This window comes from Chionomys nivalis, chromosome 15, assembly GCF_950005125.1.
Source record: "Chionomys nivalis chromosome 15, mChiNiv1.1, whole genome shotgun sequence".
In the NCBI taxonomy this organism is placed as follows: Eukaryota; Metazoa; Chordata; class Mammalia; order Rodentia; family Cricetidae; genus Chionomys; species Chionomys nivalis.
This window is the reverse complement of record NC_080100.1, coordinates 45,868,968-45,894,884: the sequence shown is the minus strand read 5'-3', so window position 1 is coordinate 45,894,884 and position 25,917 is coordinate 45,868,968. Positions and strand designations below refer to the sequence as shown.

The 25,917-nt window shown below is 45.7% G+C and overlaps 1 protein-coding gene across 1 annotated transcript in view; it reads right to left on the bottom strand.

Annotated features, from left to right (window-relative positions):
- The window catches only part of Map1b (microtubule associated protein 1B), a 93,749-nt gene extending 68,139 nt beyond the window's left edge, over positions 1-25,610 (bottom strand). The window contains exons 1-2 of the mRNA XM_057790172.1: positions 25,323-25,610; positions 17,333-17,434 (exon numbers count right to left, since the gene is read on the bottom strand). Of these exons, the coding sequence (XP_057646155.1) occupies positions 17,333-17,434; positions 25,323-25,506 (286 nt within the window). The 5' untranslated portion in view covers positions 25,507-25,610. The remainder of the gene's footprint in view (positions 1-17,332; positions 17,435-25,322) is intronic.
- Between the last annotated feature and the right edge of the window lie 307 nt (positions 25,611-25,917).

Here is a 25,917-nt window from a genome sequence, read left to right as displayed (position 1 = left end):
CCCTCCAGACAGAACAAGAAGAGGGATGAGCAAGTGGGCGATGTATATGCAGTGTCATTCCTGGCAAGAAAATCTGGTCTGCACCCAACAAAACTAAATGCTAAGAAGTCTGGGTTTAGCGGGCGGTGGTGGCGCAAGCCTTTAATCCCAGCACTCGGGAGGCAGAGGCAGGCGGATCTCTGGGAGTTCGAGGCCAACCTGGTCTACAAGAGCTAGTTCCGGGACGGGCACCAAAGCTACAGAGAAACCTTGTCTCAAAAAACCAAAAAAAAAAAAAAAGAAGAAGAAGTCTGGGTTTACAGATACAGGGTCCTGAGGGAGACCTTCTAGGTGAGTAAGTCGCTGTGGACTTCTTCCTTTCAATGCTTTGGAAAATGTTTTTTAAAATGTCAGTTTCCAAACAAACACCACCACCCCACCCCACCCCCCTGGGATTGCAAAGCCTCTCTAATGCAGGCGGCCCTGGATCTCAGAGTCCCTGTGTCTTCTCTGCTGGGAGAGGGGCTAGACAGGCTGGATTTGTTCCCTTCCCCTGATTCTGCAAAAGCCTTGCAGAAATGGGGGAGGAAGGGAGGAGACGGGCCTCTAAAGAGAAGTGGCATCCTTTCAGAACACTAGCCTGTTATCTGAAAAGAAATGATCCTAGGTGAAAATAGCCTCTGATAGTCACCAGACTCAGCCTGTGGGGTGTAGCTACACCACACCACTGCACAGGGGAGCAGGGCAGCTTGCTTAGCCATCCAGGGTCACACTGCTAATGGAAAGCCAGGCTGTACTGGAACCTAACTTCTCCAACTCAGAGCCATCTGATTGCTCGGGAAAAGGAAATGACTCCTCTTCCCCCACATCAGAAAACTATTTTCTTTTCATTTTTAAAAATCTATTTGATTTTATTTATTTTCCCCCAAGTCTATGTTTACTTTTGTTGGAAGTGAAAACTGCTGCTAAGCTCCAATCTGGGCACAGAGACTCTGACACCTGACCCTGGCTTATTTTTTGGGATGAGAAGGGAATGAAGAGCTCTACCCAGAAACATAACAAATAAGACCTCAAAGGCCATCAATGCCAATCGTGAAAAACACCAACATTTCAGAGGCGGATGGGACCAGCTGCCAGCGTCCCCTTTCCACCCTGTGCCTTCGCTTTTCAGAGCCATTTTCTGCAGCAGGGCCTCGGGCCATTGTGGGCTTTGAGGACACTGCTTTTGTAAGGCAAGGAGGCGATTTCCCAGGCACGCTTTGTGTGCCTGTACTTTCACTAATTGATAGGCGGAGCTGTGGTCATCTCTGTTCCTGTGGTCTGTGTGTGTGTGTGTGTGTGTGTGCGCGCATGTGCGCGCGCGCACGCACGCACGCGCTCATGCACAAGATAAAGTGCACACTTTAGCTTTTCCAAGTTTTGATTGATTTTTTTTCTCTCCTTTTTAAAAACTTCTATGAAGTACGACAATAGCCATTGGTAGCAAGATTTATTAAAACCAAATTCTTAGTGGAAATGAAAAAAAAAACTCGTCAGTAGAATTTCTCTGCCCATGCTAATCCCCTGTTTGACATGCAATGACATCATCCTACGGGGAGGGCGGGTGTGCACAGAAGACAATGGAATGTCTGCTATAATTACAGGGCTTACTATGCAGGATCAGGGAGGTGACTGAGCAGCAGGCAAGCCCTTCTCACCGGGCCATCCTGGCAAATACAATGGGACACAGTACGGCAGTGCGGGTGGGCGGGGTCTGGCCCTGGCTACACTGAAAGGAGCTGAAATCAAAGGACTGCACTGACCAGCCTTCATTTTCTGATGCAAAAACATCTCCAAGAGACCGCTGAAGTAAAGGTGCATTTCCCGCACCACCGAGACAAGCTGAACTGCAGCCTCACAGAAGGCAACAGACACGCAAACACAGGAAAGAAAGCACTTTTCAAAGCATTGCCACGCCGTACACTTAAAACACAGAATAGATACACCGCGGTTGGCATGAGGACATTGTGCTGATTTATATGAAGCAATTAACCTTACCAGAGGACACTGTTTCCTTTTGTAAAAATAACATTCATACATTCCCTTTAAAAACAGAGGTTTTGCTAGGCAGTGGTAGCAAATGCCTTTAATCCTAGCACTCAGGAGTCAGAGGCAGGTGGGTCTCTCTGAATCAAGGCCAACATGGTGAACAGAGAGAGAGAGAGTTCCAGGACAGCCAAGGCAACACAAAGAAATCCTGCCTCGGAAAAAATATATAAATAGGTTTTAGCAGGGCGGTGGTGGCGCACGCCTTTAATCCCAGCACTTGGAAGGCAGAGGCAGGCAGATCCCTGTAAGTTCGAGACCAGCCTGGTCTACAAGAGCTAGTTCCAGGACAGGTTCCAAAGCTACAGAGAAACCTTGTCTTGAAAAAAACAATTAAAAAAAAAAAGAAAGAAAAAGAAAAATGAAAACAGGTTTTTTTAGTGTATCAAAAATGGCAAGACAGTAGCTAGCACATTCCCTAACGATGAGGAATTCTTAAAGAAGCCAGTGGGATGACGTGGCCAGCAGACTTGAACAGTCTAATGTGCCTTGTCCAAATTCATGCATCTTTCAAGCAATTCATAAACAGCAACTTGTAGAGAGACACTAGGAGCAAACGTGACACCTCTGTGGATAGGGACCGAGGCGGCGGGCACTGTTGGGAAGACAGAGATCTCAGTTTCAACACATGAAGGATGCTGACCAAAGAGAGGTGAAAAGGCTTGACTCTAGAGAACTTCGGGCCGATAATGGCAGGAAATTATAAACTCAAAGCTACCACTTATACGAGTGTTCGCAGTGGCCAACGGGACAGCCAGTTTGAGCAGAGTCAAAGGGAAGCCGCTTTCCTAACATTTCTCAGCATTTCCCCGAAGGGCTAAAAGCACCACTCATCACTATATAGATATTTCCCTTTTAAGAACGTGAATCCAAAAACCTGAAAGACAGAAGACAACATGATTGGTGAAATACTTGTTTACAGTTCAAAATATCTGCATATCACTTAGAAAAAGAATACCATGCCAGAGTTCAACCTCAATGTCACACGCCAGCACTGGGGAGGAAGGCAGAGAGAATCAGTGTGAATTAAAGGCCAGCCTGGTGTACAGGGTGAGACTTGCCTCAAAAGAACAAAACACAAACAAAAAGAGGATGTTCTGCTAATTACCATGGAGCCAGTCAACCTCACTACAGTACTTCTCAATAAATGAAATTAAATGAAATGAATGAAAACGAAATATGTATGTAACTCACTCTCGCAATTACGGCTTTTGAATTTCTCCAAAGATTAAGACACAGTGACAGCTTTGAGTGGCAGGTGCCCACAAACAGACTCTATTATACAACGGCTGTGTCAGCTTAGGCTGAGTCGGAGCAGGTGACATGGGGACAGGCAAGAATATGCTCTTTTCCAAATTGATGGGTCTTTGAAAAACTAATGAAAACACATAAAACCACCACTACCAACAACAAGCATGCCCACGGTGCTAAAAGTAAAACGAGGCTAATAGGCATGGCAAGAGAGAGGGACCACAAGATAAGAAATAGATAAAAAAGGCCACTGAATCACACATTTACGTACGTTTCACCCAAGGAAAAAAGTAACAGGTCACAGGTAACAATCATGGATTAGTTAGTATGGTCTCACCATTTCCACCCTTCCTATGGCCTGTAGCCTCTGCTACGCATACATCCCCAGTAGGACAGGGTCATCAGGAAGGAAACTGAGGCACAGAGAACTGAAGCATGATGCAGAGCTTGCATTTGAACCTGTGTACTCCAGCACCAAGCACTCGTCCTCAACCATTCTGTCAGACTCAAGAAGGCTAGACAGGCTTGGGCTCTAGTCCGTCACTCCTGTCCTCAATTCTAGGCTGCAAGACACGCTAGAGTATAAACTGGTACCCACTTCGTGAGGCTTCTCCTGCCCTTAAGAACCAGACAGAGCTGGGGATAGAGGAGGCTGCTGTGGGCATGGCAACCTAAGCTGAGTGGGATTTCAGGAAAAGTCCCTTTAGCGGGAGGCAGCATTTGGGTGAAAACTCAGGACTCTAGCGGGATACAGTGAGATTGCCCAAGGAGGCTATGCAACTTTGTCTGTCGACACGTGTTGAGCCTAAATGGACACTTCCATGTCCAGGGAGAGAACAAACAGAACTCAAAATGGAACCTTTGGAAAAGGTCTATAGTACAAGACAAAAATGAGTATTGGCCTGTCCTGAGAGTTGGTGGAAAACTATATCTCAAAAAAAAAATGACTTTCCCTAAGGAACAAAGTGAAGTTCTGGGAAATAACTGGTATCCAAATATGTATATGGCAGACATCTCTATGAAATGATGGAGAACCATTCAAGTAGGGTGAGTCATGATGCAGCAGGATGCTGACCTACGCAAAGGAAACAGTGGAGATAACCGGCCTGGCAGAGACTGGACCAGCATCACCTTAAGCATCCTGTAAGCAAATGCAGACAAGAAGATGCAAAGTAACTTATTCACAAGCACACAAATCTACTTAGCAGAGATGGTTAAAGCCAAGGCTCTCTGTCCCAGCCCCACCTGTCGCTGTCAAGTCTCTGAAAGCTGATAGTTTGTAAATAAATACCCTCCTACACCTTAGTGTCATAAAGGAAATCTATAACGAAGAAATTGCATACAATGTGAGCAATGACTGCATATTTTCATTTTCTAATATAGTGTATTTTCTGTTCTGTCAGGTGATGCTAGTTTCTCGAGCCTGTGACACCTCGCGAACTCTTCATTGTGTCCTTGTGGGCCTAGTTCCTGGCATTACCCTAAGGCTCTTTAACGTAAAGCCTCTTTGTCTCCATGGTTAAGAGATAACTGCATTCCTTCTTTCTTACAAGTTTGCTGCAACTGGGAAAAAGAGCCACATCTGATTTAGAATCCTGAAAGATTTTTGCTCTGAAATCTGCTCTTGGATTAATTTAAGGTCTCTGGTCTCTTTCTCTCTTTCTTTTTTGTATTCAAAGTATGTTTTTGTTTATTTCTTTTCTTTCTTTCTTCTTGAATTGTAAATTGGAACTTCTGTCATTTTTGTTGCTAACTAGTTTCAAGTTTGTCAGGAGCCTACTTACCAGGTATAGAAAATCCATTTGCTGGTTATAGTTGGCCAGCAGTGAAGCTTCTAAGGATAGAATCCTATTTCGAGATGACCCCATGGAGTGAGTTACTTTGATGCATTATTTCATTTATATTTATATGCTGGAATGATATTCCAAAGGCTCTAAATAGTCTCTTCTCTATGCATAAAGCAATAAAACAAAAACAGACAGGCTATAATAGTGTATCTAACTGACCACGAGGTACAGCTTATTTTAAAAACAAACACTGACCTCACGCTGGGCGTCTAAAAATAACCCAGACCGATATTTGTAAAGAACACGGCTGTGATTGGAGAGTGGGGAGACATGCTATTCAAAAAAATGAAATGAGAGATGGAAACAGATGACATCAGAGGGGGGATGAGTGACATTTGTGAAGGCCCAATGGAAGAGCAAGGAACAACTGGGATGATAGGTGGGGCTGTCACTGTTTGCACCTGGCATACTCCAACAGAAAACATTTTTCTCATAAGCAGGAGTTTATTCTAAAATCCCAATTAGAAGCATATTTTAGCAGACACATTAATCAGTGGCAGCTGATTATCATTACGAAGCATGACGTATTGTCACAGTAGCGTGTGCTACACGCTCACACAACTGGCAGTACGGGTATTTACATCAGCATGGATGGAAACCCGGAACATTTCGTGTGATGTTATAGCATCCCTAAACAATAGGAGTTTCCCAGCTCTGTTGTAAGCTTATGGAACCACACACACCACACACATACACACACACCACACACACACACACACACACACACACACACAATGATTTACAAACACATAAGTAGCTACAAAATGTAGCCTTAAAGTTGCAATTTAAAGGTATTTGGAGCTGAGGGGCTGAAGGCATCCGGAAAAGGATAAGCCGACTGGTCTGAGCCTGGATTCCAAACCGGAAGCAAGGCGGGTTTTCCCCTCGTGTGAGGAGGGCGTCCTTAGGTCCGTGTTTCCAATAAATGACAATATTTGTTTAGAGGGTGAACCAAAGAAGAGAAAGGTAGAGAAATCTGTCTCTGTCTCCTCTCTCTGTCTCTCTCCCTCTCTCTCTCTCTAACATCACCCTAGAAAGGAGAAGAAATAATGAATTTCCAAATTCATATTTACTACAAATAGTTTAAATATATCTTAGGCTAACATTTAACTTGGTTTAGGGATTTTAAGTCAATTCTGAGACGTTTGCCTTAAGAAAACAACTGTTATCACTGGTTTCTAAAACTTGGAAAAGAACAATCCTACAAGGAATTATCAGAACCTAGCTATTCACATTATCACCAATGGTGGGTGTTACTGTACCTAAATTGTGTTCTTTCAAGTTCTAGCACTCTATGTATGGTTTGCTGTGAACACACAATAGTGTTATTTAGGAGTAAATAAGTAAATTAAAATAAACTTTTAGAAAAAGTGATCAGATTAGAGATGGGACAAATTGAACCAGTACCTTGGAGGTCTCAGATGTAAGCTGGGCGTGGTGGTGCATGCCTTTAATGTCAGCACTCACTGGGGAAGCAGAGGCAAGCGGATCTCAGAGTTTGAGGACTGCCTGGTTTACAGAGTTCCAGGACAGTCCAAGCTAAGCAGGAAAACTCTTTCTCAAAAAAGTCAAAACAAACAAACAACAAACAAATAAATTAATAAAAAGGTCTCAAATGTCAATAGCCAATCATAAGCCACATTACCATAAAAAAAAATCACTTTTCCGTTTGGCTAATCATGGCTTTCTGGTGATAATCACCTGAATGTGCATTGTTGGTAATAATGTGATTTGAGCATGGCTCCCCAAGGGTATTCGTATCTGCATGTCCTGACTTGTTAAATTATACTATGCTAATTGATGGTTCACATGACAAGACACGCATAGCTGGTCGTGAGTATTAAGATGCAGGCCGTTCTCAACTATGTACAATGGACGAAGTGCCTGGGACTTCGGACACACTCAAACTACAGCCAGTCCCCAAGTTTATATGCCGAGGTCCTTCAGCCCCTTTCCAAACACTTGTAAACAAGTCGCTAGTCTGAGGTGCAAGTTCTCCTTCTAAGGGGAGAAGACAATGAAGCTATTTCCGATTTGGCATCGTGTAGATAAAACACCCACAATCTGACTTTGAAAATACTTTTCACACAGGTGTCCACCATTGTGCAAACACAATTAAGTTTCTTCTGGTTTGCACTTTCTATGAAGAGAGATAGGAAACGACAAGGGCCAACTTCCATCCTTGGGAAGTCAAGGCTCTGAGCATCTCAAGCCTGTGGCTCTTTCCTGCTTGACAGTCCTAGAGAATGGAACAGGCAGATTTTCTAAATAAATTATTTTTCCTAGGCCTTTTAAGCTTGGTTTTTAAAGCATATTAAACTGTAGAGAGGAGAGGACAAACCCTGCTCTGCATTTCAGTGCTGAGGCATTGTGGTAGCATTCATGGCGCCCTGGGTTAAAGGACCAGGAAGTGGGCTCAGCAATCAGCTCCACTCTTTGGCCAACTGTGTTCTGCAGATGCCGGATCCACAGTGGAAGGGACAGGCCAAACTTAGGCTTCAATAAAACTGAAGTAGTTATTCAAAGTAGCTTATGCAGCTACAAAAAAACAAAAACAAAAAAACAAACAAACAAACAAACAAAAATGAGACGGGAAAGCTTGCAATAGTTTGCAATAGTCGCCCACAGAATCCCGCCTTTGTTTGTTTGTTTGCTTGTTTGTTTGTTTGTTTATTGCCCAAGAGTGCTACAGGACACTTACGTGGACCTAATGGAGTTTAAACCCCCTTTATTTTCAGGAAAGGAAAGGATACAGCAACCTTCCAGAAAGCTCCAGGGCTGACAGTAGATAAGATAGGCTCCCATGCAGCCAGGGCTGCTGCACAGAGTCAGGCTTTCAGGAAGCACGCAGGGTGACTGACTCTGCTTCCCCAGACAAAGGAGCAGGCCCTTTCCGAGGTGTCCACTCTAGCCTCAGGGCAGTGAACTGGTTAACTCACATTTATTTCCAAGGAACTCCACTCTGTCACAACCACCCCTCTTGTCTCAGTCTGGAAACTAAGCAGCTACGTCTAGCCAGAGTTTGTGTCATTTCAGAGGTCACGAATCCTTCAAAACGCTATTTCCATCCGTGAACTGAAGGACTTGGCTCTAAAACAAAGTTCCAAACTAGGGAATACTTGAGTTTGGGTTCCAAATTTCCCAGACCACAAGGAGATGTCAACATCTATGTCCCAAATCGCATAGAGCGTATATTTTGGAGCATATTTTGTGCACATGTACTTTCTAAAGCACATCCTCAGTGAAAAGAATTTGTAGGGCTCGCTCACAAATTTCTGATTTGTACACATTGTAAGCTTAGTTTTCTTGTTTATGAAAATTACTATAACCAACTCTCGGGCTAGGATTTATCAGTAAGTTGTCTAGGTCTTCCTGTGCCTGCAGGATTCCAAACTGAACTGTGCCTTCTGCCCATGTCTTTAATTTTGATGACAGACTGCCTGACAATGGGCACTGTCTCAAAAGACAAACCACAAAACACGAGGAGCTTGTCTCCTTCCCAGGGGATCAGAATAAAACTCTCTTTCTCCCCCACAACTCTCTCTCTCTCTCACACACACACGCACACACACTCACACACGTGCACTACATTAAACAAGTTACACAATGCTTGAACACCTTGTAAGGCCCATGGAGCATCACAAAAGAATTCTTTTTTGACTGAACTGCAACACCAAAATTCTGAATTTTGCACTGAGAAACAACTTGGGATTCTGGTTGTGCAAACAGTCCCTCCTTATCTAAGCAGGCAGCCAGTGTAATTAACAAGAGGTTTGCACGGGTGTTCCGCAGACCCCCATTTTCCAGGGGCTACAGACTACATGATGGCTACAGAGCTGTTCTTCCGTCGTGATGGTGCTGTTCACTGGCAGTGGGGTGTATCAATCCATCTTTAATCTTTTGCTATTAGATTTTTGTTTGTTTGTTTGCTTGCTTGTTTTGTCAAATGTGATTTTTTATTTATTTATTTATTTATTTATTTTTTTTTTTGCTGAACTTCAGGAACATGAAAGCGACACCACGAGGCAAGACCTCAGGGCCCGGTATGCGGTGTTCTGACTGCTCAGCTACTCCACTCATCTGTGAGGCTCCCACAGGAATCTGTGAATTTGGGCCAGAGGCTCCACAGTGACTGCTCTTGTGACTTCTGAAACCCTCACCTTATTAAGGAGAGCCTGGCTTAAAGTCAAAGGGCCAGGGTAGGGACTTTCCTCCTAGACAACCAAGGCCATCCTTGGGATGCTGTATTTTATCCCAGTCCCTGCAAAACGGGTGGGAGCAAACTCCAGTTGAGTCTTTTAAACTGAGGTCTGGTGCTTGCTTTTAATCACATACTTCTCCTCTCAAATCACATATGGAGTCTCCTGTTTCATTTTCTGTGGGCATTCATCTCACTACGCCTACGCACAGGCAGTCCTTTAAGCCCTGGACGAGTTGATTAAAGTCGCGTTATTTTTGTCTTGTTTGTGTTAGCTGCCCAGGCCCTGCAGTTCACTTTAAAGGTGATTCCCCAGGCGGGGGCACTTCTAACTTTCCCACACGTCTCCGGGACCAAGGAAACATGACTTCACACAACAGCGTGTGTTACCTCAGACCGCAGGGAGAAAACAAAAGCTGTGAACCCTGGAGTGTGATGTTTGAAGATACCCGAGAGTTGCCGAGGTAGCGAGGTAGTGGTTAATTAGTATTGGGTTGCTGCTGGGGGCGGAGCGCTGGTACCTGGGCAACCTTTGTCAACAGGACTAGACCCAGGTTTGAAGAATCAAACCACAGGGCTTGTTCGGCTTTCCACCTTCACTCCTGATTTTTAGGAATTAGAGTAAATCATTCCTCCCTCGCTACCCCGCACACAATTTGTAAATTGAGAAAGCTCTTTCTTTGTAAAACAGCGCTGTTTCAAAGGAATGAATGGTGTCTTTTTCTAACTAAATTATGAACGGTGGGGTCTCTTCTCCCACATTTTCTTCACACTCCTTTGCTTATTAATGAGTCCTCAATATCATTTGCCTGAGGTTTGAGATGCAATCATTCCTCGTCTGCCATTCTCTCTGGCAGTATTACTACAAATGCAGAATGCAAAAATATCGTGGCCCACAAAGACCCAAAAGATGGCGGTAAGCAAGTACGGGACTGCGGCTGCCCGGCCGTCCACGACTATTATGTGCGTTTAAAACCTGGGTAAAATCATGGGCACTTTAGTCCCTGGAAGGGAAGAAAAGGGCATGGAGGTCACCCGCGATGCCACCCTTGGTGAGCAGTGACAGCAGCTGCTCTGGGCTGCACTTTGCTGGGTTTAATGGACAGTTATTGGTGTTCCCTAACACGGTTCCTGAGCCCAGGCAGCCCACTTCCTGCCACCTCCCTGCCTAGGCTGGTCTGTATCGAGCACTTCCACAGTGGCCATTAGGAGCTCTTGAGAGCCATTACTGTCAGCAGACTAAAACACCCTTTCTACTCAGGTTTAAAAAAATAAGTGAGATGTATAGTTATTTCTAGGTGGTCTCAATGAGGCATCATTAACTCCCGCAGAAGGAGGGCGCCTGAGCACAGCAAGGACACGGTGTTTTTTCCTTCATGTTGGCCATACCTGTACCGAAGGAGGGAACCACCTAGTGTGTTAGGATATGGGTGAAAAGAGCCCCCGAAATGTCAAAGCTGAGAGGAACGCAGATCTCGCAGAAACTGAGTCTTGTGCTATACGCTTCGCCAGATTCTGAAGAGCTTGGCTCTTTCTTGAGCGGTTTTGGAAATTGCAGGCTATCATCTGCAGTCTGAACCCAGCAGTCTGCAGGGAAACAGGAGGACAGGAGCAGGTAGGAGCAAGGGATACTAAGCACACAGCCCTCCCAGAGGGTGGGCTGGGCAGGCTTGAGCAGGAGGGCCCGGGAGCGGGGGAGGGGACGGGCGGAACCTAGGGATTTGCATTAAAATAACTCTTTCCCCGGCAGGCACCATTTACTTCTGTATTAAACAGAGATTCGGTTATTTCATGAAAAATAAGACTTGTTGTTTTAATATCAGAGTTCTTCCTGTCATCTTGGACGATGACATAATGAAAAAGAACAAGGAAGCCAAGTGAGCATGGGGACAGGGACCCTGCCCTGTCTCTGTACCTAGGACAAAGGAAGCAGTAGGGTGAAGCCTTGGCTGTCCGGAGGTCACAGGTTCCCTGAGCGATAAGTCCGTCCTTTGAATGCTATGCGAACATATATTTGTGTGCTTCCTTGCTTCAAGGCTGAGAGTAAGGCTGACAATATACCCACAATCCACACACCACCAAGCCATCATCCTACGTAACAACTAAACATACAGGACTAGACACAGAAACAGGGCAAACACATCCTAAAAGAAACACCGTATCTTTCCTGTGACTGCACAGGCAAATGTTGGTCATGAGACATCAACTCATTCATGCTAAAGGAAGGAAGGGACTCGCCTGCCTGAAACAGCAAGACTTGGTTTTAATTCCCTACCCACACCAGGCTCCGGAAAGGGTATATCCAACAGTCACTGAGCACAACCTAGAGACGCTCACCTGCAGGCTGTTTGTCTTTCTCCTCTACAGGAAGGACACGAGTCCTTAAACAGAACGCTTTTCGAAACCCATCACAACCATATGAAGGCTTTTGTGAACATGATCTAGTAGCTAGCCACGATAAAAAGTAAGCCCAGAGTGTAAATACGCCAAGGTTGTACTATTTACTCAGCTGAGCGAGAAAATAAACCACAGGAAATCCAAGATTCTTCAGCTTGGCAGAGACTCTAGCCGCTGGTGTGCTGGAGAGAGAAGAGGAAATGGTGGGATGGGATCCAAAGGATGAGGTGGGGAAGGGCGGGTCAACCGCAGTAAGGGAGACAGCTAGGGCTCTTCCCGACATCACCACCCTTGTTTCCGGTGTGGTTGCCATGTCGCAAATGGTCTAACCTCGGCTCTACTCTTCAGGCTCTAGCACATTGCCTTCGCTTTGCTTTAGTACCCAAAGGACTGAGCGATGCTGGGAATCTATCTGTGACTAATTCAGAGGCTCTTGCTGTCTCTACACCAAAGGAGCAGTGGCATGCCTTCAGAGAATGCCAAGGGCAACTGTTTCTGAGGAGCATGCGTATACCTTAAAAACTATCACAGGAAGGAAGCCAGCCATATATCTGAACTTGGCATTTCCCACAAACAATAGGAATCACCACACATACAAGACGCACAGAATTTCTTTGTGAAGACAGGAGATGGCTACTCATTTATATTTGTGTTCCCAGAAGGAAGGTCTTAATGTGTTTATACACATTAATTCAATTGATCTTTACAGAAATTCTATAGAGTAAGATAGTCCAAACCCAGAAAGACAAACACGGTATGTACTCACTCGTAAGTGGATATCAGATATAAAACAAAGGATAAGCAGCCTATAGTCCATGAACACAGAGAAGCTAGGTAACAGGTAACAAGGACAGCCCTAAGAGAGACATACATGGATCTCCTGGGGAGGGGAAAGAGACAAGAACTCCTGAGTAAATTGGGAACATGATGTGTGGGGGGGATGTAAGAAAAGGGGGAGGGAAGGAGAGGTGAGGGGAGCAGAACGTAAGGGAATAGGATGGTTGAGATGGGGGAAAGACAGAGAGGGAGAACAAGGAAAGAGATATCTTGATTGGGGCTAGCAAGAAACCTGGCCCCAGAGAAAGTCCCAGGAATCCACAAGAATGACCCCAGCTAAGACCCTAAGCGGTAATGGAGTGAATGCCTGAACTGGCCTTCCTCTATAGTCAGATTGGTGACTACCCTAATTGTCATCATAGAACCTACACCCAGCAACTGACGGAAGCAGAGGCAGAGATTCACAGCTAAGCACTGGACTGAGCTCCCAGAGTCCAGTCAAAGAGAGGGAGGAGCAATAATATGAGCACAGGGGTCAAGACCTACAGAAACACCTGACCTGAGCAAGTGGGAGCTCACTGACTCTGGACTGACAGCGGGGGACCTTGCATGGGACCGAACTAGGCCCTCTGAATGTAGGTGACAGTTCTGTCACTTGGGCAGTCTGTGGGGACACTGGCAGTGGACCAGGATTTATCCCTAGTGCTTTTGGAACTCGCTGTCTATGGAGAGATACCTTTCTCAGCCTAGATATAGGGGGGAGGGCCTTGGTCCTGCCTCAAACTGTTGTGACAGACTTTGTTGACTCCCCATGGGAAGCCTCACCCTCTCTGAGAGTGGATGGGGGGAGTGGAGTGGGTGGAAGGTGGGGGAGCAGCAGGAGGGAAGGGATTGGTATATAAAATGAGAAAAGCTTGTTTTAAATAAAGCTTAAAAAATTAGGAGAGCAAGTTAGAGAAAATTTCAAGTTCCTATCAACAACCATTAAAAAAAAAAAACCTCTCTGAGTAGAAGTAAGCATTCTGGCTTACATGCAAGGAAAGTGAGAGGCAAAACGAATGTCCAAGGTCATTCAGAAAAAATCCATGACAGGGCTAAGAACAAATGTAGGGAGCTGGCTCCAGAATCTGTAACTGTTACATTGTGCTGATGGCAAGGAACTGGGTTATAAAAAAAAAAAACAAAAAAAAACAAAAAACAAAAAAAAAGAAAACTATGTTAAAGAACAGATAAAAAGGGACAAAGGGCAAGAAAAGAGAAAACTGAATAAAATAGTGGTGCCCTTTTCCTTTGTTTGGGGAATGACTTTCTTCCTTTCTTTTCTTCCTCCCTCCCTCTCCCTTCCTCCCTTCCTCCCTTCCTCCCTCCCTCCCTCCCTCCCTCCCTCTCTCTCTTTCTTTCGTTCCTTCCTCTCTCCCCCCTCTCTTTCTTTCTTTCTCTTTTTTTTTTTTAAGAGGGGAGTCTTTCCCCATCCCAATCATGGGATACCTCCCATGCCCTCAGAAGATAACCTCCCCTGTAACTATATGCACCGAGGTCTACAGTTAAACCTGGGAAAGAAACAGTACAAATGAAAGTGAAAAGAATTCTATGCATCAGGGCAAGCCTGAGCTTCTGTAGAAAGTCTTGCTGATTCTTACTCCTGGAGACCTGCAACAATGACTCAAACCCAACATCATTAAGGCACAAAAATCATGTACACAAACAACAGCTTTATGATAGCGTGGGGACTCAGAAATGACACGTTTCTCTGTGCTGCAAAGACTCAGCTGCTGAGCTGTCTCTTGAGTCAAAGACAAGGCTGTTCTTCCAGGACCATCGCGCCGACTAGTCCAGTTCTCACACGGCCAGAAAGCTTCAGACAGGGAAAGTCCACAGGGAATGGCCTTGGTACACAGCATAGGTGTGCTGAGAGATGTGAGCCAAGTCCACACTTGGCTGCTTTGAGACACTGGTGTAGACTTCAGTGGCTGACCAGCCCCAAAATTATAGTCTGCCAATGCTATAGGACATCAAGACCTCTGGACTGACGTTCTAAAGGAGTCTCACTATGCCAATCCACCCAGTGTACAGAAGGCCACTTACATCCCAGGTCTCAAATGACAGATTGAATCAGACTGATTTTGAGTGAGACAGTGATTGACTCCTACTGAACCCCAAAGCCACAGTACAAAGTCTAAAATAGTATGAGAGCGAGGGCCTCATTCCACCCATGTGGTCTGCCCTTTGCAATTAAGGTAACCACCAGTCTTTCATATATGACTTCTGATTCTTAAAAATAATAAAGGAAATAACAATCAACATAAACGTACAAGGGACTTGACTTCCACAAGACCCTTTGTCTACAGAGCCACAAATGGTAACATATATCTTACTGTAAGGCTGGTGGGTAAAAATTCACCAAGCCAAATAAAAAAAAACAACCAACAATGACAATTTTTTTTTTTTTTTTTTTTTTTTGCGGGGAGGGGATGATGTTTTGAGACAGGGTTTCTCATTGTAGCCTTGGCTGTTCTGGAGCTTGCTCTGTAGACCAGGCTGGCCTCAAACTCACAGAGATCCACCTGCCTCTGCCTCCAGAGAGCTGGGACTCTAAATGAGGAGGCTCTATTGATCCCGCTATGCCTGAGAGGCACAGCTCGGCTTTCAGTGAGTCTCCAGTGTGTGGGGAAGAGGCCACTAGACTTGAATGCACCTAGAATCAGACTAAACTTCTCCAGGGTGTTCAGGAAGCTTCACTAAAGGTTTCCTTGAGCTCAAAGTAAGGATCATCTTGATCTCTCCACCCACCCAATCTGTGTTCTTGCCATTTCACCTCCTTCTGCAACACACCTGAGATTCAATATGAATTGTGCTTTTGTCATGGACAGATTTTAGATTTTGGATTAAAGAATTTTAGATTTGTGGGTTAAGGATGCAAAGGCCTGAAAACCCAGATCTCCAAAAATCTACGACTTTTCTGGTCCCAAACATTTTAGATAAAAAATATTTAACCTGTAGTAGAGTCTTGGTTAGAATACTTCATGCCGCCCCAGGGGCACCATGCATTGGCTTTGCTCAGTGGGGAGCTGGGACACTGAGGGACAGTCCTAATATTAACTCATTCTGCAGCTGGCCAGAATGCTAAGGGCACTGTACATCCAGAAGCCAGTCCCCAAACCAGCATTGACATTGCTAGATAGGTGACCTGTTATAGCAGGTGACAGCAGGAGGAGAAGGGGCAGGGTATGTCACAACATGGCAATTTGGAGAGCATTCTCTCTCTAGTCTCCAGGAGTAGTCCAAGCTAGACCTTTAGTTTGGAAAGCGTTAATTCTTCAGCAGTTTTTGCAGTCTTTCTTTTGGCAATACACATTTGTCATCATATAAAGGCAATTCAAATATGAATGTATACAATGAAAGCCGCACGTTTATAAAAGAAAGAAAGAAGTCTTACAAAGCAGGAAGCCAGAAGAACCTACAGAGAATCAACAGGCGCTTGGCTTTTACTTGTTGAAACAAACATACTTGTTGTCAAAGGGCACTCATCTCTTGTGCGATCGTTACAGCGATTTGCAAGACATAAAAATAAAACACAATAATGAGAAAATACCTTAAGCTGTACCTAGCCTTCAGCAAAGTACATGCTGATGGTCCCTAAATAGCACCTTCCCCACCTCCACCCACCTTGCCTACCATATTCTCTATGTTTTTATTAACACATTCAGTTCTGTGTTTTAAAGTTTTGTTGAGGGTCACTGGAATGTATGGGGTTTTATTCTAAGCTCAAATTCAAGAGGAAAAACAGGAGACAGTCCCATGGCTATATTACTGAGTTAAAAATGACTCACAAAGGCATTAACATTCCACACAAGCGGTTTCAAATCTCAGTACACATGGGCTGATGGAATATGATCTAATCATCTCAGAAGCTCCAACCTTCACTCCTGATGTTCTGTCAATGCCAATAAGAAATCAGAGCAGAGAAGCTGAGATAGAAAACTCTTGATTTTATGTAAGATTCAAATAATAGTCAAGAAATAAAATGTAGTATCATTTCAGTGGTAACCCTTTTGACAGTGGTAACCCTTTTGACAGACACACCTGGGTTTAGAAAGTTCCTGAGCCAGAAAACTGTTGTATAATGCCCCAGTGAAAGCAGCGGGGAGAAATGGAAGAAGAGATAAAGCTGCACAAACCATCACCCAAACCCAGAGACGTGCATGAAGCACATCCTCATGGAGAGGACTGTCAGGGAACGGCTTCCTATCTGACCAATGTTTGGGTCTTTACCTTCGATTCTCTTACTGTGCTCTTTTTATTCTGAAAGAAAGGCCGTTTCTACAGCAGCTTGGACTAGCAGACTCTTCCTCACACTGAGGAAGATCTCTGAGCTGAAAAACATCTTTTGTGCCTGAAACGCCATGTGTCCTTTTTCTTTCTAGAGAAGGGAGTTGGAGGATCGTAGGAGCATCCGATTTGTATTCTTAGCTTTGAGTAAAATTAATACTGAAGTAGTCTTGAGGTCAGAGACATTGAAACCAAAAAGGGAAATAGCCTGGACTTTGAAACCAATCACCTAGAATCCACACCATAAATAACTCACATGACAAACACTTAAATTCTACTTTCTTAGTTTGTGGCTACTAGCTAAAGTCATTGACATAAACAAAATACAAAACAAAAAAAAAAAACTTGCAGCAATGAGAGGAAGGTTATTTGTTTGTTTGTTTTTCTCCCCTGCTAGGCAAAATTTCCCCAGCCAATGTCATGCCCCTCATTCTTCCAAGTTCTAGGCTCACACTAACAGAGGCCTCACCTGGAACTTCAGGAGAGAATCGTGCAGAGTGTCGAGATACAAAAAGTTTGAGTTCTTGGTCCAAGTTGCATTCAATCAGGTTTGTGTCCCATGATCGGATTCCTGTGGAGGAAAAGGAAGATAGTTGGCAAGCTTCCAAGGAGGCATCTCTGAGTGAGTTTGGAGAGCATCCCTACAAAGCTTTCTCGGGCCTTTTTCTAGAGAGTCCCTTGGCTAGCAGTGGATGCCCACGAGTGGAGAAGGGGAGGTCCCTCCACTGAGACACACAGAGAGGGAGAACTGACACGGAGGGGATGGGGTTCTGCCCTTCAGAAAATGGAAATGCAGCGCTGCTGTAGGCTAGAAAGGAAAGAGTTATCAGGGAAATGGCAGGCTGGAGGAAAGAGAGAACGGGCAGAAGGTGCCAGTTCTGGCTAAAAGGTTGCAGACTAGCATCAGCTTCTTCAGGATCTGGGACTTGGAGGCCAGTGTCAGATGCACCATCAAGCCCAGGCCTCTGGTTTCCAAAGAACGCTCTTGCAGTATATTTGTATGGTTTCCTCTTTACTCATTTCTCGCATTAGTTTGCTAATCACGTGATCTTTAATAAGCATGATTTGGCCTAGGATTCCTATCAGTCATTTCTTTTATCTAATCAACTGGGCAGGGAGTGATTTTATTCACAATTGTGAGTAGTGCTGATTTTTTTAATCCAGAAGGAAAAAAAAATAGAAAAGTGGCGCCTTTGTACACTTGATAAGACTGATGGAACTGAGAATGGGCATGAACTCCCTTGCATTAGCATGGAAGGAACAATTAGGGATCAGAGAAACCCACGATCAAGAATGAGAATGATTGTAGTTTCTGGTTCTGGTCACACCTCTGAAGTCTCTTCCTTACTTCCGGCTCCCCCTCCTCATCCCAAAAGGGATGCCTCAGAGGGAAACACAAGTCAGGAGTATACTGGACAAAAGCCAGGAAGAGCTGAGAACCCAAGAACCCTAGACAACATATGTGTATATGTGTTCATGTGTATGTGTCTTCACGTGTATGTGCTTAGACTTTCTCTAACAGATTGCTCATGATGGAGCCAGTCCACAGAACTACGACTGTACACTGGTTTGAGTGTCCTCAGCTGCCAGGGATCAATGTCTGAACCAACAAATATTTATTATCCAACTCCTAAGAGAGGGGTTCAAGAGAGCCCTTAGGTATAACTCTGCAAGTAAACTATCTCTAACCAAATGGCCAATGACTGATTGACTGATTGGTATTTGTGCCATCAGCCCAGAGGATTCAAATGGCAGTGCATGAAACCCACCTCTAAATCCTTAATGCTTATATTTACCAACATTTGCAATTAATTAAATGTTCTTATCTTAGGAATAATTATGTGCAATATATATAAAATAAAGATATATAACAAATATATTAATTATATGTAATATCTTAGCTAAAATATATATCTTTTAAAAGACTGTGGAGCTGAGTGCACTGTATGTAAAGGTATCTTCAAATTCATTCTACTCATTTTTGCTTTTGTTTGTTTGTTTTGAGACAGGATCTTACTATAAAGCCAAATCAGCCTCAAACTTAATCTGTCTAGTCCAGGCTGCCCTTGACATTGTAATTCTGATACCTAAGCAACTAGATTGTTGGACAAAGACTGTTTCCATCAGAGGAAGATTTTTCAAGCAGCCGCATGCCCCTTAGATGGAGGCAGAGTCCCTCTCAGGAATAACAGGAGTTCAGATAAGAAAGAGTTAACACAAGGAGCATTCCTAAGGAGAGGCTAAATTATAAGGGACATTTTATGAGTCTCCCTGGAAACATTAGAGGCCTCAGTTTGCATTTGTGCTAATGGAATATTTAAATTTTAACAAGAAAGGCATGTTGAGAGTTTGTAGGTCTTTTTAGTGGAGCAATGATAAATGGCTTCTTTTTGTTCCCCGCAGCGCTTGACAGGTTGAGAGGTCTGAATTCATTAGACTATTTCACTTCAACATATACACTCTATACTAGCCCCGTGTGGGAAGCCATTGAGTTCCCGTCTGGGCGGCTAAATTGGGGCTGTTGACAGAGCTCCACTTTGTCTTCTGGCTTGTCAAGCTGGGTCAATAAGTTAATAATGAGATATATGTATGAAAATCAAATTCATACTATTTTTCCATCTTTGTTCTAAGTAGCATCTAAATGGCTACATTATCGGAATAGCTGCATCTAGGGTTAGGCACCCGCTTGCTCCTGCACTGTTGTTCGTCACTTCCCCCTCGCCACGGCACAAGTGGTGTACGCTCACTTTATTTCACTCATGGATTTTACATTTCTAATTTGACAATAAAAAAAATGCTAAACCTTAAGAAATCCATTGAGTTAATTTTTAAATTAAACCAGGAGACAGATGATAAAAGTAATTTCCTGTGTGTAAACGCCCAAGGAAGTGAAAACTTCAAGGTTTTTTCTCTCGAGACAGCAATTTCCAGCCAAAGTATTTCTTCCACGACACGCAATCGCGGCTGCAGTTTATAAAATAAAGATTGCAAAGGATTCCCTGGTTACTTTAGGGGGAAGTGGACATTTTTGGAGTCATATTGAGTTCAGAAATAAGAGACTTAGTAATGACTTGGTACCTTATGCTGACTAGTATTAATAAAGAGAAACCAATTCTCGATAAAGATTGGTGGCTTTTTACTAAGCTTTTAGAGCTCCCATTTTTGCCTAACTGAGAGCCAGAATTGGAGCCCCTGATGTTGATAAGCCCTTGCCACATTTTCCCTCTGGACTCCATAGCCAGAGGGGATGCCCCGGCGTCGGTGGGAGGTTCTGAAGAGATTGGGAAGCAGGGAACCCATGCTACATGCCTGACCCTTTTTTTCTGATGATCCTCTATTTCTAAAGACAAACTCTTGATTGAGGCTTTGATTATGTAGCAATAAGAGGACTTCACCCTGACTGGATTACCCAGGGGCTAACACCTGGAGCCGCTGGAGGTAGCAAACCTCTGCGTTTCAAATGCCAGGGCTCAAGGGACATCTGGCACTCGAGAATGCTCCTGGCTGTTCCAGGATCCTGGCCCAGACCCAGGAAGCAGGCACTATCACTGTGTCCATCCCAGGTGAAGAGAAAGCATCTACGCAGCTTTTCTTTTCTGTTCTCTCACCCCATGCGGTGGCAGTGCACAAAGGCGCCAACAGGCACGTGGTTCTTAAAAGATGGGAGAAGAAGGAGAAGGGCGTCTCAGAGCAAGGCGAGGCAGAGAAGGATGATGAGCATCGGACCCTAGGTCTGCAGGCTGGACTGTGTCAAGTGTACTCTGATGTTGGAGGAATTTGGGGTTTAATAAAACCAAAAAAGTGCCTCTCCTTTAATGGATGAAAACTGTATATTTCTAAAAGAAGCAGCAGACCAAAGAAAGGGAAACGAATGGACCACACAGTGCATGCCAATACTCAGAGGTTCGATGTGACTGTTCCTTGGGTCTTTCACAAGCTGTTGTCATCAATGGGTCCAATTTAATTGTTCCCTTTGAGAAAACAGCTTTGGATTATTTCTTGTAAATATCTGAATGGTCAGCCTGTAATTCTATGATTCTGTTTGGAAAACGACACTAAAAGGTAACCTGAACCTAGAAGAGAAAATGTTAAGCGGCTTTTTAGAGAAGAGATTTCCCAGTTTTCCTTTGACCCAACCTTTGGTTTGGTGTTCTCTTTCCAAAGCCTGTAATCTGATGTCCGACACATATTCACGTGTGATGCCAATGACATTTTATAGCACATCACTTCAAACCTCTGACCGTGACAAACTCACTGTCTTCAATAACATCTTACTACAGAAGCAAGCAGTGACTTTGAAGAATTTATTTCTTAAGCTAAAAATTAAAAATTACTTTGAGAAGTAAGCTCTTAAGGAAGATTAACAGTAAAGCATCTATTTAACGACCTTCCACTTGGGGACTGAGGGGCTTGTGTTTCAGCCTGGATCACAGAGCCCTTGGTGGGTAACACCAATTAGGCAGCGCAAGCAAAAACCCATCTGCCTTCTGATTTTGGAAATGCGAAGACGAATGTAATAAATGTAACACATTCTAGTGTCTCTTTAACTCCCACCGTACATGGTTTTCACCTTTTTTTTTTTGTTCTTGCTAGAAGAAAAGGAAAATTAAGCCCCCAAAACTTTCCCAGGTTCTTCATTTTCTGGCCTACCATTTTGTCCAGAACATAATGGGTAAAGCAGCATCGGGCTATTACAATGTAACCAGCTCAACTCACACTTGAAGATCCAAGGCAGTGGATATTACAGCTATCTGTCTTGCCATGAGAACATCTTATTTCCAATGTCACCTAGAGGGACAGTTGCCTCATAATAACAATTGAAAGCATTAAGCTGACACTGAGCATTTGTTAGGTGGTTTGGGTTCTTTAAAAAGAATGGCTTGAATCAATGAAAAATCTTTGCACCAAGCTTTAAAATTCAGGTTGCTAGGTATTGTATAGAGCCTAGATAATTAAAATATATCCAAACACCAGCATTTTGCTAAACTTAACGGTATCGGCTAACTCCACATTGGGGCCAATTGACTCCGCCGGTGGTGGCCACGATGGTTTGGAATCAACTCTGTATAACTACATCAGTGTAGCTGGACCAATGCGAGGAAGCACTGTTGTCTGAAGCTCTGGAGAAGAAACGATCAACCCCGACTTTGACTTTGTGCTTTTCGAACACAGCTGAGGAAATAAGACTGACCATTTTTCTCCCTTGGTCTCAAGAAGCACTTAGCATCCACTCTGAGGTGTTTCAGGCCAATTGCTTTACCGCATTATCTACCATCCCTCTGCAGGGGTCCAGACTTTTTTTTTCCCCCTTTCCAGAGTGCCCTGGTAATCAATCAGATGGCAAATATGCCCATCTCTAGGGTCTCCAACTGCACGGTGCCTGAGTTTGGATGGGAAAGGAAGAGGAAATAAGAAAGGCTAACAGATGAGAAACTGTTTTTCCAGCCTGCAGGCAGCTCACAATCAGAGCTGAGCCCCCCCGGAGCAGCTCCATCTTGCTTCACATAATGTAGCCCGCAGGCACCAGCAACAATAGCAGTGGCGTCGGAGTGACCTTTGGAGGAGGCCCAGCTGGGATCTGCCAGCTGAAGCAGCAGCATGTCATGCCAAGGAAACCGAGCCTACCTCCCTGTTGCTAAGTCATCTCAGACTGTCTGAAAAGCTGGGAAACAGGATTTTTACTTATCCTTGAAAGGCAGGGCTATGTGAGCTGCATCGGAGACCCCAGGACCCAGGAGAGCATCCTCCAGAGGCTGAGCAACATCTGTTACTACCCTGGAGGAAACCGTAGGGCTCACACACTTGGTTGATTCTTAATGAGATCGATATAACCATTTCAGGGATCCATGCAAAAAACCTGACCAAATTAGGGAATTGAAAACCAGAAAAACATGGTGATTGCAAAAGTGAACACTGGGGTTGGTGGGTGGGGTGGCTTCTGGGATGATAGTGATGGCTGTTTCTCGTCTGGACAGCACAGGTGTGCCCAATCTGTGAAAATTCAGTAAACTGCTAGCCTATGCTTTGTGCTTTTCTTCTCTCACTGATACTTTAAATTGAAACTTCTTTTTTTTTTTTAATATTTGGGAGACAAATCTGGATTTTTAGCACTAAATGCTAGCCGTGCAAAGCGAAGTAAAGCTAGGAACGAGCATCACAAAATTCCTTGGCTGCGTATTTTCTCCTTCTCCGACAGAAAGAGGCTTGAATAAACCACGGGGCGGAACACCTAAGGATGATCAGCCCAGTAACAAAGCAGGAAGATAATTGTAGTGGGAAGGTGATGGCCGAGACGCCTCCCTGCACGGAGCGCTGCCCACAAGTGGATGGCAGTACAAAGACTGGGTCTGAAAACTGCCGGCTGAATCCTTCTCTGACGTTAGCCTGCCGCACTGCCATCTGACCTGGTCAAGGAAGGAGTGACGCTGCGGTACCGGTCCTCCTGTCACCGCTCAGCAACGTGACCTTGACTCTGTCCCTTACCCTTCCTGCCTCTCTGGGTCCCTAACCTCTAAAAATGGGCATAATGATTCCTCTCCTGGCACCACAAAGGGTGATCCTGAAAATCCTGGGGGTGAGAAGGCACTTCTTAATGTGTTATTTCCCAGCAATGCTACATAAAGAAAATGATTTTAAAACACCCAGTCATTAATTCCCACAAGAGCCACACCCAAAGTCAGTACGTGTGAGTTTTTCCAAAGAGAAAAATGTGCAAATAAACTAAGTATGAGAAGCAGATCATAGGCTTATAGTCTGAAAACGAAGGATTACTGAGACATTCGGATAAATCATTCCACTTCTGAAATCTCTTATTAATGATTTTTTTTCGTATGAAAAATCATGACTGGCTTTCTGCTCACTTTTGTTTGTTTGTTTGTTTTGTTCTTTTTCTTTTTAGCTGAAAGGGAAAAATCCGTGCTTTAAAGTTAAACAAAAGAACCGGGTCTGCAACCCCAGTCCCCGCCCTGTAGCCTTTTGTTCTGGGGACAAGTGGCTATTTCCAAATGCAGAGGCAGGTGACAAGCTTTTGTTTATTTATTTATTCATCTAAACCAAAATCATTTCATCCTTATTTTATTGGAGTGTGTGGCAGCGGGAAAGGAGGGCTGAGTGAACGCCCTTTGTCCGCCTCGGGCTGCCGTAGAGACCGCAGTGCGGACTGCACCACGCCCACCAGCCCGTGTCTCTTGGCAGAAACGTTTCAGCACCACCCCGAGAGAATAGAGCGCTCAGGCTGGCGCTGTACCGGGACCCGGCGACCTCTGCCAGGGATGAAGTGAAGGGAAGGATGCGGAATGGGGGCGAAATAAGGCAGAGGCCAGAGCTGCCCACCGGGGGAAGTGGGGGTTGGGAAAGCAACAAAGCCGTTCACAGCAAAAGGTGGGCGCAAGGCCCCCGACCGCGCGAAGCTCGGGCAGAGCGAGCTCGGGGCCAGCCGGGGGCGCCGCAGTGCGGGGGCAGGTGCGACTGCCCGGTGCGGGCACTGCGGCAGGCCGGGTGGGGCTGAAGGGCGGGCCTATCATTGCTCGGCCAAGACTGCGCGCTCCTGGACCCTCCCAGCCCCGCCCAGGGTTCCCCGGGAACCGCTATTCGGCCTCTGAAGAGCCCGCTCCTGGTGCGCGCAGCAGCCCAGGAGCTGGCCCTACCCTGCTACCCCCTCCTCCCATTCAAGCTATGGTTCCTGAAGCTGAGACTTTTCAAAGAAGCCCACCCCACAACCTGGGGTCCCATTGTCCATTTTGAAAGCTGAAGCCAGGACCTCAGGGGCAGGAGTGCAGTCAGGCTTCGTCTGGGAAGAGTGCAGACGGGTTAGGTTCCACGCCTGTGTCCTCGGGGGGTGGGGGGACCGGGCGTGGCACTAGGACTAGCCTAGTCATCCCGGGAAAGAAAGGATCGGGAAGTTTTAAGCCAGAAAGGGCATTCTCCACTCTCAGAATGTGGTGTGTGTGTGTGTGTGTGTGTGTCAGGGCCGGGTGGCACGAGGTAGCTATGATGAGGACGATTCCCATGCGGGCCTTGGCACATGGTATTTCGACCCCAGGTTTTCGGGTAAGGGGAAGAGGGTCCCAGCCTTTGGCTAGGGCGGGGGGGGGACGAAAAGAGGGGTTCTGAAAAACAAGGTCCACCCCACCCTTTCTCCGCCTGCGGTTTTATTATGGCCACCGCTCCTCTGACACCTGCATTTCACTGAGCACGATAGGAGGTAGCCAGGTCGAAGGTGGCCGCAGACCCAGCCAGGTGACCCATTCCTCGGGGCTATTAAAGATTTTCTCTATGGGTCTCAAATAGAATAATCTGGAAAACAGCTCAGAAAAAGGGTCCAGATGGAATATGGGAGGTGGCCTGGAGAGGCGTGGGTGCGGGGCGCGCGGGAGAACAAGGTGGCCGTCGCGCCCTGGGTGGGGTCGTTCTGGCGCATCTCCCTACGCACGTCCCTGGGGGGCCGCGGGACTGCTTACCCAGCTCGATGTTGCCGATGGCACGCCTCAGGTGCTCTTCGGTCACCGTCTCGCCGACCACCACCAGCAAGTAGAACTTACTGTCTAGAAAGCGGTGCGACAGGCTGGGCGAGGTGGACGCCGCCGGGTTGGCGATGCTGCCCGATGGCTCCGGCTCGGTGGCTTCCACCACCACGGTCGCCATCGTGCCGGCTCTGCTAAAGCCTGGGCGAAGTGTTCCGCTCCCGCCGCTCCTCTGCTCTGCGGCAGGAGAAAAGATTATCTCCGAAGGTGCTGTCTCCGCTCCGCCCCCTGCGTCCCCCCTCCTCCGGCGCGCGTCGCCTCCCCCCTCCGCCCTCTCCTGGCGCGGAAGAGAGGAGCGGGGAGTGAAAGGCCGGGGAGGCGGTGCCGTTTATATGGAGACTAGGCTAGGAGCCTGGGAGGAGGAGGAGGAAGAGGAGGAGGAAAGGACCACCCGGCACATCCTCGTGGTGGCTGCCTCCACTCCTCCAGCCCTTGGCCCAGGGCTGATGTCATCCGCAGCAAATCATTTCGCCGGCGGCCCGGAAGCTGGAGGGACGAGGTGTGTGGACAATGGTCTGGGCAGGGCCAGGAG